Genomic DNA, 15172 nt, shown 5'->3' with positions numbered 1-15172 from the left:
GGCCAACTTGGTTGGTGAAAAGTATTTAGTGAGGAACGCTTGAGCCAACTCATTCCACGTCGTGATGCTCCCAGATGGCAATGAAATCAACCAGGCCTTAGCTTTATCCCATAGAGAGAATGGGAAAAGCCTTAGTCTGGTTGCATCCTCGGATACCCCATTATGCTTGAATGTGTCGCACAACTCCAGAAAATTTGTGATATGCAGGTTGGGATCATCATTCGGTAACCCAGTGAATTGGATCAACTGCTGAATCATTCTGATACTTGCTGGCTTAATCTCAAAATTGTTCGCTTGAACGGGTGGTCTTCTGATGCTTGAATAACACCCATCAATAATAGGACTAGAGTAGTCTTTCAATGCTCTCTGAACCACTGCTGCTCCACCATTTGCATTTCCCCCTAAAGTATCTTCAGTCTCATTCTCTTGATTTCCCATATTAGGATACACAATTCCTATGTTAGCCATTGATCTTTCAGAGTTAGCCTGCCTCTTTTCTTTCCTCAACTATTTCGCGGTTCTCTCGATCTCAAAATCTAGTGGATTAAGATGACCACGACCTCTGGAACGTAAACTCTCCAGATTCTAGCTGAAAACCACAAACAAAACAAACAAAAATAAAAATTAATTAGTAAATAGGAATAAAGCAAATCAAATTAGCAACTAAATATTTCGTATTGATATTGGTAGAACAAAATAGTTCCCCGGCAACGGCACCAAAAACTTGACAAGCTATTCGCAGGTATACGAAATCGCGCAAGTAATAAAGCTCGAGTAAACGAGTGTCGAATCCCAAGGGAACTACCTACCAAGTACTAAACTAGTCTATTCTATTGCTATTTGATAAAACAGAATTGTGAGAATGACTTTAATGAAAAAGTAAACAAACTAAAAACTAAATAAATGCAGAATTTGTAAACATTTTGAAGTAAAGATCAATATGACTAAACATAGGGCATAGATTTCACACCAATTTAATCATATGAATTGACAATTATTGCTAACCTAATTAAGCATATTCTAAAAGCCAAATCCCCTAATATTCCACTAACTCTCTCTTGAGCAATTAGCAAATTAACCCTTAAGCAACTACCCAAGATATCTTTAAGTTGGATTTAGACGCTAAAATATCGTTAAGTTCTATGGAATTTACCGGAGCCTCACAGATCGCGGTAACCTATCTCTAGCGTTCGCTCAATCTATGGTTTTATTACCTAAGACAAATCAGGTTTCATCTCTCGATCTCAACCCAACCCATGATATCATTCAACTCTTGGGCCCTTGAGACTTGAAAGCATTACACACGATAATAAAACTTAGAAATCATGCTCAATATAAAATCAGTATAATAACGTTAACACATATTCATAAATTGGGCTACATCTGTAGCCCTAGAAAAGAGAATTAGTTCATAATGAAAATAACAAAATCCATCATTCTATTCAATGACATCAATTCAAGAAAGACAAAGATAAAAACTTCTCTAATCGGTGAACGAGAGCTCCCAGGATCCCGATCTCCAACTTGATAGCCGTCTTCTTCCCCCTCCAAAAGTCCCCCCTAACTTCTTAAAGACTCTCCTTTTATATCTCCCCGGTTCTGGTCATACTTAGGAAAAAGATTAGAAAACTTAGCCCATTCAGATTCGGATTAGGGTAATGAATTAACACACACCCGTGACCTATCGCCGCGGTAGTAAGAATGGTCGCTGCGACTATCGTTATTTTTGTCCAAGGCATCTGTAATCTTCAGAATTTGATAAAATCATCAACAAAAACATTGGAGCTCTCTGAATAAGCTTTCCAACGCCACCAGAATCGTCAAATTCTGACTTCTACAGCTTAAGTTATGACAGAAACATCGAGGCATACTCATGATGAAAGATTTCCAGAATTTTCGTAACATCTTCGATGTGCCACAACTTCCTCATTTCGACCCGTGCTTAGGAAAAAGATTAGAAAACTTAGCCCATTCAGATTCGGATTAGGGTAATGAATTAACACACACCCGTGACCCATCGCCGCGGCGATAAGAATGGTCACTGCAGCGATCGTTCTTTTTGTCCAAGGTGTCTGCAATCTTCAGAATTTGATAAAGTCATAAACATGAACATTGTATCTCTCTGAATAAGATTTCCAATGCCACTAAAATCGTCAAATTCTGACTTCTACAGCTCAAGTTATGACAGAAACATCGAGGCATACTCATGATGAAGGATTTCCAGATTTTCCGTAACATCTTCGACGTGCCACAACTTCCTCATTTCGACCCTGATTCTTGTGCCGTTTGTTCCTACGCATTGTGAATCAAATCAACATCATTCTTTTCCCTTCAAAAACCTGTTTGAGCCTGAAAACACTCAAAATGCACCCGTGATCCCATAAATGGTATTTATGAAAGAATTAATCCAAATTCCACACTTTAAACACATTTTTCCATAAATAAACCAATTAAATCACTAATAAAATATAAACATTCAAGCTCTTATCACTTAACCCTCCCCAAGACTAATCCGTTCAATTTATACTAAGTATTCCATAAAATACCATTGCTCACACAATCCTCACACCCTTCCTATTATTCAACCACGTGGATGAGATTCCTCTAACTAACTCTTCTTCACTCTCTGCCTTTAGTGCCCTTTTTTCCCCTTGAATTTGTAAACCTTATGTATGGGAGGCCTATCAATCCGCCCCCCCCCCCCCCCCCCCCCCCCCTTGTCTTCAACAAGAAATTGAGGAAATTGAGTGTGTATTACATCATATGATTCCCATATAGCTTCAAAGGAAGGTAAGTCATTCCATTAAATGAGAACCTCTTTAGAGCCATCAAGGAGGGTACATGTGGATAAGACATTAGCAGGCTAAACTAGTAGTTCCAAATTTTCAGAAAGAAATTCAGGTAGGGGTTGGATTAGAATAGAGTGATGCAGACTTTGTTTGAGCTGAGACACATGACAAACTAGCTGTATTTGTGCTCTAGGAGGAAGATCAAGTCTGTAGGCCACTTGGCCAATGCGTTCCAAGACAGCGAAAGGCCCATAAAAGTGTGGGCTGATCTTCTCATTCAATTTCTTGGCTAGGGTCTTGAACTTATACAATTGCAGCTTCAAATAGATATAACCCTAGGCTAAAAACTGATATCTCGACGATGTAGGTCTGTAGTTTCCTTCATGTGCCCTTGAGCTACGGCTAAGTTATGTTTGAGCTCATTCAAGATTGCCTTTCTCTTAGTTAGTTGGAGGTTAACATCCTTTACTGTGGAGGGATAATCTGTAAACTTCAGGAGGATGGGAGGATCCCTCCCATAGAGGGCTTTGAATAGGGTCATTTGAGTGGAGCTATGATAGGTCGTGTTGTACCAAATTTTTTCCCAGGATAGCCAATGTGGCCACTGCCAGGTTTGAGAGCTATAGAAACAACGAAGGTAAGCTTCGAGGCAGTGGTTAACCATTTCGGTTTGGCTATCCGCTTGTGGGTGATAGGCAAAACTAAATTTCAGATTAGTCCCAGTTGCCTTGAATATCTCCTGCCAGAATTGACTCATCAACACCTTGTCACTATGGGAAACAATGGAGCTTGGGAACCCATGAAGCTTGACAATTTCCCTAATAAAGAGGGATGCAACTTCTTTAACATTATAGGGGTGGCCAAGGCTGATGAAATGACTGTATTTGGTTAGACGATCAACCACCACAAGTATAGTATCCACCCTTTTTTATCTTGGTAACCCTTCAAAAAAATCCATGGAGATATCCTTGAAGACCTGGTTTGGAATGGGTAATGGCTGAAGAAGGCCAGCTGGCTTCAAGGATGAGTGTTTGTTGAGTTGACATATGGTACATGTCTTGACAAACTCTTGGACATCTTTCCTAATTCCTTCCTAGAACACGACATTGGACACCCTTTTCAATGTCTGAAAAAAACTTGAATGCCCCTTATTGGGACTGTAGTTGAACTCCTCCAACAATCTTGGAATAAACTTGGAACCTTTAAGAAGCACCAACATGTTTTTGTAAATAAGGCAACCCTTGTGAAGGTTGTGATAAGGTTTGCTGGATGAATAAAAAAGGAGGTCCTGGATAATTACCTGAAGTTTGGGATCGTATTATGCCTTTGATGCAAGGTCTTTGTATTATGACAACTGAACTACTGATAAGGCAACAAACTCACCCCCTTCTTCTCTTTGAGATAGAGCATCTGCCACCCAATTAGCAGCCCCAAGGTAGTATTGAATCTCAAAAGTGAAACTCATGAGTTTGGAGATTCACTTATGTTGTTCTAAAAATTGTAGACTGCGTTGGTTAGTCTTGATGATGAATTTTTTGTCAATGAGGGAATGTCTCCACTTGTGCACCGCAAAGACTAGCCATTAGTTCCCTCTCATACACCAATTTTAGTTTGGATTGAGGAGAACATACCTTGATGAGGAATGCCACAGGTCAGCCTTTTTGTGCCAAGATAGCCCTAATAGCCAAACTAGAAGTGTCAGATTGAATCTCAAAAGGAAGGGAAAAATCTGGTACAACCAAGACAGGGATAGTGAACATTGTTGTTTTGAGCTTCTCGAAGGCTTCCTAAGCTTCTGCATTCCAACTAAAATAGTCCTTCTTAAGTAATTGGGTTAAGAGTTTGGCAATGACCCCATATCCTTTGATAAACCTCCTGTAATAACCTGTTAATCTCAAAAATCCCCTTAGGCTCTTTACATTCTTCGGAGTTGGCCAAGATGTCATGGACTTGATTTTACGCGGATCTACCCTACCCCTTTTTCCGACAGCAAATGCCCCAAGTACTTCAGTTTTCTCTGTGCAAAAGAACACTTCTTTTATTTAAAAACAACTCATTATCTCTCAGAATCTAGAAGGCATGTTTCAATTGTCAAAGGTGAGTGTGGAGGTCTGGGCTATAGATAAGGATATTGTCGAAGAAAACCAGGATGAATTTCCTCAAGATAGGTCTAAAAATAGAGTTCATTAATGCTTGAAAGGTTGAAGGTGCATTGGTAAGGCCAAATGGCATGACCAGGAGCTCATAATGTCCCTCACGAGTTCTAAAGGCTATCTTTGGAACATTTACTTCCCTTACTCGAATCTGGTTATACCCCGATTTAAGGTCCAGTTTAATAAATATCGTACCTCCTGCTAATTCATCTAATAGTTTCTCAATTGTGGGGATTGGGAATTTACCAAGTATAATGAGGTTGTTTAGGGCTTGGTAGTCCACAAAAAAAGGCCAACTACCATCCTTCTTTTTAACTAATAGGATAGGACTAGCATAGGGGTTGGTATTGGGTTGTATTATTCTTGCCACTAACATCTCACGTACAAGTTTTTCAATCTCATTCTTTTGGAAGTATGGGTATTTGTAAGGTGTGATGATTGGGGTTCTGGATCCTGGTTGAAGTTCTATGGCATGGTCATGGGTTTTATGGGGAGGTAATTTGGTGGTTTGGTCAAATAGTTAGTTGTATTCTTTTATCACTCTAGTCACACTAGGATCTATCTTCTCCAATCCTGGTTCCTCCTTAAGCCCTATGGAGCCAAATTCCACTACATAACCTATTCCCGTAGCTTATAAGGATCTGAGCATTGCCTTTAGAGATACTGATGCCTTCACCAAGGATGGGTCCCCTTTCAAAACTACCCTTGTCCCCTCATAATTGAATTACATGGTCAACCTCCTCCAATTTAAGCACGCGTCTCCTAGGGTACTTAGCCATGTTATTCCAAACACCAAATTTGCCCCACCCAGCTCAAAAGGGAAGAAATCTTGTTGAATTTCAATCCCTTGCAATTCTAATTGAACTACTCTGCAAATACCCTCATCCCGAATTGTACACCCATTTCCCACCATTACCCCGAAGGCTTTCCTCTTATCCATCGTCATCCCCAACTTCTGAACTATCTCGTAGGAGATGAAATTATGGGATGCCTCACTGTCAACCAACACAAGCACAGTCACATCCCCAATTTGACCCTCAAGTTTTAGAGTCTTGTCAGATGATATACCCACAATGGAATTCATCGAAAGAGCTAGAGGGGTACCTTCACTGTTGGGCTCTTCGTCGGCTACAGCCTCTGGTTGTTCTGATTTTCGTTGTCCATGATCAACAACACTTGTAGGGATTTGTTTTTACATTTATGATTCGGCTAAACTTCAAACTTCTCATCACAACGATAACACAACCCCTGTTTGCGTTTGTATTGAATCTCGGCATCTAACGGTCGTCAAAAGTTGTCTCCATGATAATTGGTTGTTGTTGTCTCCACCGATCGCTTTTTGCAATTGAAACTTTTGTTAAGTGTTGATAAGCTTTGCCCTAAATCTGGGAGGCGTGAATTGGTTGTTCCCCAATTTAGGGATGGGTTTTCCAATATTGAGCCGACCCCATAGTATTGGTCTATTCTTCAGAATTGGGCCTTATTTCCTCTAGGCTTTTTTTTCTCTAAAACCCATAGTCTCTCTTCCACCTTGTAGGCTTGATCCATTAACCTAAAAGGCAAATTAGGCTAGACCAACCGTAAATCAGCACTCATCTCCTCCTTCAACCAATTTAGGAACACTCCCATTAGGAGATCTTCTCCTAGCTCCCTTAGAGGCATTGCCATCATTTCAAATTGCTCCATGTACTCTGTCATAGTCCCTTCCTACTTTATGGCGACAAGAGCTTTGTAGGTTGATCCCCTGAATGACGGCCTAAACCGATTGATCAGCGTCGATTCGTCGATTTGAACGTCCCCCAGGATAAGATTGGCAATCTCGATTCTACCTATTGATACCAGTGAGAGCCCTCCCTTCCATACACACCACCGCTGCTTCCACCTTCTCCTCTTTTTCAAATCGGTTGATTTGGAAATATCGTTCAGCTCAAAAAGCCCATCCAAAAGGATCCTCACCATTGAAAACTGGTAGCTCCAGTTTCTTGTACTTCATGTCTTCTCTCTCGCCATCCCTTTCCTTCGTTCGATTAAAGACCCCTCTCTCTTCACTATTAGAGTTTTTTGTCATGTCTATCTTCTTCTTCTCTCGATTCTAAGTATCTTCTTTCTTATCCCTTATTCTCATCCATTCTCATAGCTCAAGGAGATAGTCCTTGAGGTTTCCCACATCTGTCTTGAGACTATCTAGATCTTCTCTCACACTTCCCATTTCCTTCTCCATCCCTTCCATTATGTTTTCCATTTTTGACTTAACCATACCCAAAAAAAAAACCAGCCTCTGATACTAATTGATATGCCCACCTGCTGACTAATTCCAACACAAATTGCAAGTACAAAAGATAAAGAGAGAACAAACAATTCAATGAATATACTAAGTATTGTATTAAGCAAAAGAATGGAACCAAAGAATAGAGTAAAAAGCAACAATTGTAACCAGATAAAATCCTAGCAGTTCGAGAAGCTAGGTGCCTCCACTATTAATTCCCTTAAAAATGTGCTTAACCCTCCCCAAGACTAATCCCTTCAATTTATACTAAGTATCTCACAAAATACCCTTGCTCACACACTCCTCACACCCTTCCTATTATTCAGACACGTAGATAAGATTCCCCTAACTAACTCTTCTTCACTCTCTACCCTTAGTGCCCCTTTTTCCCCTTCAATTTGTAAACCTTATGTATGGGAGGCCTATCATTACCATTTGGTGGTTATATAGGCATAGGATTCGTAGAGTGAGTTAGTAATTATAATCCCCAATTTTTGGCAAAATTAATTAATTTCATAAAATAAACATTCTAACTCATATAAATAACCCTATGTCCCTATATATAAATAGATGATAAATCACAGCATCTTTATAACAAATAAACTGACCTAAGATGAACATCAACATATATTTTCATTCTCTCATTTTGGCTCTTACTCATAAAAAAAACCCCATATTTAAAATTCATCAAACATTTTTCAGTCATAAAAGTTTCGGGCTTCTGGGCCCATTCCTAATAAAACAGGAGACCAACCATCCAACCACCATCCCAGCCCACATCGCTTTCTCTGTTAATTGTCTAGATCCAACTTCAAAGATAAAGCACGCTGAATGCTGATTTTGTCCACACTGTTGCTCAATACCAGCCACAACAATGTATCTACTTTCCAGGCTCTATCTCTTCACTTACAATTCTCTTCAGGCCCTTGGCTGGTCAGAATCTTCTTTCACTTCTCCGTCATTATGTTGTTTTCTATGTTTTTCTGTGAATTTATGTATTTTCTTTTTCTATTTGTGTGGCAGGGCAGTTTCTCTGTTTAGTATCTTGTCCAACATTTTATCAACCAAGTCTATTCATGTAGCTTACGATTCTGCTGGACAACTAATCTGTCAGTCTTTGTTTAACTTTTGTAGTCCATTTTATCTTTCTTTTTTGTTTTAATGAAAAAAATGGGGGAACAAAGTTAATAGTTTTGTTTTTGTTCTGAAGGGTTGCTACAAACTTGTTCATTCTTGGAAGTTATACACGGAGCTATAGGTAACTGAATAAATACTTTCTGGAAGATTTGAGAATTTTTGTGTTTGTTATGGCAGTGTGATTTGGTATTTTGTTTTAACATTAACCCTTTGTGAATTTTAAGGTATTGTTCCAAGTGGAGTGTTGTTTCCTTTTCTGCAATGGGGTGGAAGGACTCTTTTCTTTCTATCAATTGTTCGAACTATTGATGAGGTTTTTATGGCTTTCCTCTTTTATGCTCGTTCAATTTGCAATTTATCTCCCTATTGAAATAATGATTTCTCCTCGTTTAAATTTTTGTAGGTACAGGAGTTGCCTTCAGTTTTCATAACTTTTGTTGCTTGGAGTGTCAGTGAGGTGAGTGAATCGAGTAGTTATCTACAAATTGTATGCTTTCTCTTCTAAAGGCTAGGTATGTTGGCTTGTAATTGTGATGAATTTTGGATAATTTTATATGAGGACTTTATAATGAAGCAAGTGTGACACTTCATAACTGGAGTCTAATATTTGAAAGCATTATTATAAAATTACTTCATGTTCTGATGATATACTTGGTGCTTAAGCTCATTTTGTGGGAAAAATTATCTCGTTTAATATGTTCACATGAAATTAGGTGGAAATCATCTCTATCACTACTTTCTGGCATGCATCAAGATAGTTTCCACAAGTAAATTCTATTGCATCACTCTCCTACTTACTTTTTCATGTTTGTTTGAGTTGTTAGCCGTTTTGCTCTACTCTCTTTCTACAGAACACGATACATTTTTTGATATCTGTTACATAGCTTGATCTTTTCTATGCATTCCATAACATTTGCAAGTGGTTGATATGTATCTCTTATTAATGATATATATTTCCCGTTCTATTTCTGATACAGCTTCATGAGCCTTAGTGTCAGTATACATGATCAACTTCTTGTTGCAGGTAATTAGGTATCCGTTTTATGCTTTAAACAGCATTGGAACTTGTCCATCATGGATCACATACTTCAGGTTTTATGTCTTCCACACAGTCACCTGCACACAACTCAAACTGTAGCAAGTAGAAGCTAATGTAACTCATAGTTTTGTTACTTTTTCCTGATTATTAGGTACACTGCATTCATTGTGCTGTACCCTATAGGACTTTTTCCTGGTGAAAGTGAGTCCATGAATTCCTATTGCCCTCACTTTTAATCAAAGTTAACGATTGAAATAGTTATTCAACAAATATCATTAATCAAGCTTTTGCCTTTATTTAATTTATTGTCATTTTTATGTCTATTTGTTTTATTAATTGTTTGTCACACTTATTGCAGTGTGGCTCATGTATGAAGCACTTCCATATGTAAAGAAGAAAAATCTCTATGCAGATTTCTTTGATGTGCTTCCCTTCAGCTATTACAATTTTCTCAGGGTATGTTTGTTGTTTAATTTGTGTTTAGGAGGAAAACTTAATTTTACACGGATGAGGAAGTTTATTTTTCTTTTGACGCATAGTAATTCTTTGGCATCAAAAGCACTCAATTGGGGGTATGAAATATTACTCATCTTGGAACAATTTGAACGATGTAATATTTAATTTGGGACTCCACTTATGAATGGTAATTTTATGGCTACTTTAATGATTGTTAAAATATCCGGGATTGGATGCTCACCTGTATACTGGATAGGTTGTACTTAATAGATTATCTTGCTTTGGTTAAGTTTGATGGTATAATATGGCTTCTTATGCTTTGATTGGAACCCACCATTAGCTCAAACCTTTGAGTTAGATTATCTAGCATGATATTATAACAAATTATTTTGTCCTAAAATAGGCAAATGATTGATTGATGCTTGAAATTGTAACGGTTTTTAGCTGTGGAAATTTTATTATCTTTCAACATAAGCCCCAGATTTGGAAAAATCCAGAATCCAAAATGATGGCTTAGATGTCCAGTAACAGGTATAAGACTTTCAAGGGCCAACTTATAATAGGGGGCCCTGTTTCAGTACTCATTTAAGAGTATATAGTTATGTCCAACCAGGATTATAAGGAGCTAATGTTTACCATTTTTTTCTAAACTTTACAACAGATACAATTTGCTAGATGATAATAACACTTAAACTTTTCTTTCTGAATTTTTTTCTTTGCTTTTAGTGCTATTAACTTTTCCCTTAGTATGTTCTAGCTAATGACATTAATTTCTTGGGTCAGGTTATGCTTTTGTGTTACCCATTCCTCTGGTTGAAGCTTTACCTGCATTTGTTTAAGCAGCGGGGTTCAAAACTGGGTAAACATCACAAGAAGAAGAAACAGTGAGGATTAAAGCTCTCCAGTTATATGAACCAATTGATTGTTAGTATCTGGCAAACCTAGAACAGTAACTCAAGAAAGATGTTTAGTTCCAACCGGGGGAAAGAAAAAAGATTCGAAACGGATATTGCCTACCATGTACATTGAGAACACTAATATATTTGACATGTATCTTTTTTCTTGTGCCAGTAAAGCAATATTGCCCACTTTTTATATTAGATGCTTGATAAGTGATAAGCATCGTTTTGCAACAGTATTATGTTTGATTTTAATTACTTCAGAAACTAGAATGGTTTTAGTGCTTTAATAAATTAGAGCCTGGTAATATCATTATATCCTGCAATTCTGATTAATGTTGGCAGGAGTATGAATATAATTTATTTATTTAAAACGAAAACCTCAATCAGAACCCCTGTAAATTCTGTTTAAAACTCTGGCTTATCGGCAAGTGCAGGGTTTCAACTAGTATTGGCCAAATGAGCTTCAAATAACATGAACCTTAGTTAACCATCCTGAGTGATTGAATGGTTGGATAAAACTCTTTGGTATATTACTCAAAAGGTTTGGAGTTCAAGTAATCTCGATTGTTAATAGGATGACTATTGAAAGGTTTACTCGGTCATTAATTTTAAAACTTTAGGAGATTAGTCGAAATGAAGTATGCCCAGGTCATCCTCATTCACAAAAATTGAAATAATAATAACCTACCTGGTTTTTTTGCCTGCCTGACCTGCTCAAACTTTATCTTTAAGTCCAGTTTTAAATTTAAATTAATTAATAATAAAGTACTGGATAAAATTTAATATTATGAACTTTGTATGATATATTCTATATATATTATGCAATTAAATTTGTGTTTAGATGGGACGTTTTTGTCATTCCCATTTTTTTAATCATAGAGGAAGACTTGGTCCTCCTTGACTTTACAAAAATTCTTATACAAATAATACCCCAAATATTGCCTATTATCTTTTCTAATTTTTAAAATTAACAAAATCTCAATAGTCAACTTTTTAAACTTCTTTTTCTTTTTCTGTTTGTCAATATAAATTTTAATTAAACATAATGTAATTTTGAGCCAGAAAGCAGATATCGAGATTCAAGCAATATCTTGCATTCAATAATCTTTTTAACTTTTAATTAATTAAATATAACATTTAGCATGTAAATTATCCCCATAAACAATCACACATTTTCATCACTAATTACCTTCTCTCAAAATGTAAGTATATAGTAATATAATTTCCTTAAACTTTCCTAAAACTTTTTTATCAAAGGTTTTCCATTTCAAAAAAAAAAAAAAAAAAAAAAATGAAGAAGTTTGAAGTCTAAATTTCATCCGAATTTACAACATCTAAAACTGATTTCTTTAACATTATAATAACAAAATTATCATATAGTTCTTTAAAAATATGAAAACAAGGGTCAATAGATTCTTGGGTGTATTATTCAAGAGATTCTTAGTTTAAGTCCCTCCTCGATTGCTATTAGGGATAGTCATTGGAGCTCTTATTCGGTTGATAGTTCCAGGGTCCTATGAGATTAATTAAAGTACGTGTAAACTAGTCTTGACACCACCAATCATTAAAAAAAAAAAGAAATATGAAAACTCGTCAAAGACCATTATAACTAAATTAAAGACATCAAAAGTGTATGATTAATAATTTAATATAAATAATTTAGCATTAATGAATTTTTCCCTTAAAAAATTAGATTCTCAGCTAACTCCATGTTTTAAACACTGTTTTAAAACCCGACCCGACCCAGCTAGTTTAACAGGTTTAATTGGGACCCGAGAGCTTCACTGGGTCGGGTTAACATTTTCCCTATTCAGCCAAAACCTTAAATTTGAGATGATGATCAACAAACAATTGAAGGTAGGGATGTTGGGTCTTTGAAGAAAAAGTGTCGGTGAGTGAAATAGTGATGACGGAATTGATTTCCGGTGAGTAAATTGATCGAAAAAAAAAAAAAACTGGTGACGGCGACAACATCCGACGATTGGCAAGGCTAACGAGGGTGGAGTGGGGTGGGTTTTGGTCGGGCGGAAGAGGTGAGTATTTTCAGGGTGATAGGGAGGGTTTTTGATGCTGACATCAGTGAGATCTGACCTGGAATGATGACGCCGACGTTGATAAGATTTGGCTTGGAATGATGACGCCAACATATGAGAGATCTTCTATTTCGGCCAGATTTTGGGTAGATTTTTTTAGGAATTGGCTCAAGAGACGATTGAGATTGCATTTGAAGTGTTGCTGACACCGACCTATTTGTGTTTGGGGTGTGTTTGCTAAATTTTAAACCTATAAGAACTTGATGAATTTTTAAGGGTATATTTCTTGAATTTTAAAAGTTTTGTCACCCAGTTTGAAACCCAGGATCCGGCAACTTTGCAAGGTTCACCTCTAAGTTGGTTATTAAAACATTGGTTTTGTTAGAGGAAGTTCCGGATCTCTGATTTGTAGCTAAAGGGTGGTTGGAGTGTCCTTTGGGCTAGGCCTGCAATCGAACCGAACATGAACGAACGGGCCCGTTCGAAAATCGTTCGATAAGCATGTTCGATTGTTCGTGTTCGTGTTCGTGTTCGAATGAACACAGGATGTGTGTTTGTGTTCGTTCGATTAACAAAAAGTTCGTTCGTGTTCGTTCGCAACTCGTTCATGTTCGTTCGACTAACCTGTTCGACTAACTCGTTCGATAATTTGTAAGTACTTGTTCGACTAACTCATTCGATAATTCGTTCGATAATTTGTAAATACCTGTTCGACTAACTCGTTCGATAATTTGTAAATACCTAAATATTTTAAATGTTTACATATATATTTTGTATCAATACCCATAAATTTATAGTGGAATGAAAGTCTATTGTAATATATGATCAATACATATGTGTGATTAATTTGTTATATATAATGTGTAATTGTGTATATACAAAACTATTATCATACATATATTAATCATAGGTTAAATATGTTATGTAATTACCAAAATTATAGGTTATCATATATTTATTATCATTACATAAATTATCCTAAATATTTTAAATGTTTACATATATATTTTGTATCAACACCCATAAATTTATAGTGGAATGAAAGTCTATTGTAATATATGATCAATACATACGTGTGATTAATTTGTTATACATACATACATATATATATATTGTATCAACACCCATAAATTCATAGTGAAATGATAGTCTATTATAATATATGATCAATACATATGTGTAATTAATTTGTTATATATAATGTGTAATTGTGTATATACAAAATTATTATCATACATATATTAATCATAGGTTAAATATGTTATGAAATTACCAAAATTATAGGTTATCATATATTTATTATCATTACATAAATTATCATAAATATTTTAAATGTTTACATATATATTTTGTATCAACACCCATAAATTTAGAGTAAAATGAAAATCTATTGTAATATATGATCAATACATATGTGTGATTAATTATATATATATATATATATTATCATTACTGTCTACATATTTATTTTGTACCAACACCTATAAATTCATAGTGATATGAGAGTTTATTGTAATATGTGATCAATACAAATGTGTGATTAATTTAGGTTTAATTAAACTATTATATTATTAAATTTGGTATGCTATACATCACTTGATTATACAATATGTTATGTTTATCAATTTACCATACTATATTTATTATTTATTAATTGAAATGTTATCTTATAATATTTAATTATTGATTACATTTAGAAAAATATGAAGCTATTATGTTATTGGATTTACTATATTATTTATCACTTGATTATACAATTTATTATGTTATTAAATTTGTCATGCTATGTATCATAGTAATTTATTACTTTTTAATTAAAATGCTATATACTTATATATTTAATTATTGATGACATTTGGAAAAAAAAAATCCAAACATATTATATATATAAGAAAAACAAAAGTATCATAATATTTTATTATTGATTACCATTAAAAAAAATTCATCCAAACTCAATCAAACATAATATAAAAATGGAAATTTTTTTTTTTAATTATAATAATGAATAACATGTTTTTCGAACATAAACGAACGAACAATCGAACGATTGTTCGCAAACGGATGAATTAGTCGAACGTATAGTGTTCGCGAACATAATCGAACGAACAACCCCTGTTCAAACTCGATCGAACATATTATCGAACAATTATCGAACTGTTCGCGAACAAATGTTCGCGAACATTATCGAACAGTAATCGAACGAACAACGAACGTTCCCGAACTGTTCGGTTCGTTTGCAGCCCTACTTTGGGCTGGACTTTGGGTCTATTAGATGCTGATTTGTAGCACTGGATTCTGAACAACCTTCTTTCTAATCTTTATATTTATATTTTATCATATTATTGTTTTGCATTTTTAATTTTTAAATGGAGTGATTACGCACCAACATTTCACACT

At 35.6% G+C, this 15172-nt stretch overlaps 1 protein-coding gene across 2 annotated transcripts; it reads left to right on the top strand.

The window, feature by feature from the left end:
- The first annotated feature begins 8007 nt into the window (after positions 1 to 8007).
- On the top strand, positions 8008 to 10959 carry LOC116105263 (very-long-chain (3R)-3-hydroxyacyl-CoA dehydratase 2-like). Of its 2 annotated transcripts, none has more exons than XM_031391709.1 (9): positions 8008 to 8141; positions 8232 to 8317; positions 8419 to 8466; positions 8570 to 8658; positions 8749 to 8802; positions 9370 to 9437; positions 9536 to 9585; positions 9743 to 9840; positions 10624 to 10959. In XM_031391709.1, the coding sequence occupies exons 1-9, from the start codon at positions 8083 to 8085 to the stop codon at positions 10726 to 10728; spliced, it is 657 nt and encodes a 218-aa protein (XP_031247569.1). In that variant the 5' UTR covers positions 8008 to 8082; the 3' UTR covers positions 10729 to 10959. The 2 variants fall into 2 exon arrangements, with proteins under 2 accessions (XP_031247569.1, XP_031247568.1); XM_031391708.1 differs by having other exon boundaries at positions 8009 to 8141; positions 9370 to 9377.
- The last annotated feature ends 4213 nt before the right edge of the window (positions 10960 to 15172 follow it).

Source organism: Pistacia vera, unplaced genomic scaffold, assembly GCF_008641045.1.
Source record: "Pistacia vera cultivar Batoury unplaced genomic scaffold, PisVer_v2 Contig496, whole genome shotgun sequence".
NCBI lineage: Eukaryota > Viridiplantae > Streptophyta > Magnoliopsida > Sapindales > Anacardiaceae > Pistacia > Pistacia vera.
The sequence above is the reverse complement of the archived record's forward strand: the minus strand, read 5'-3'. Positions and strand labels throughout refer to the sequence as shown.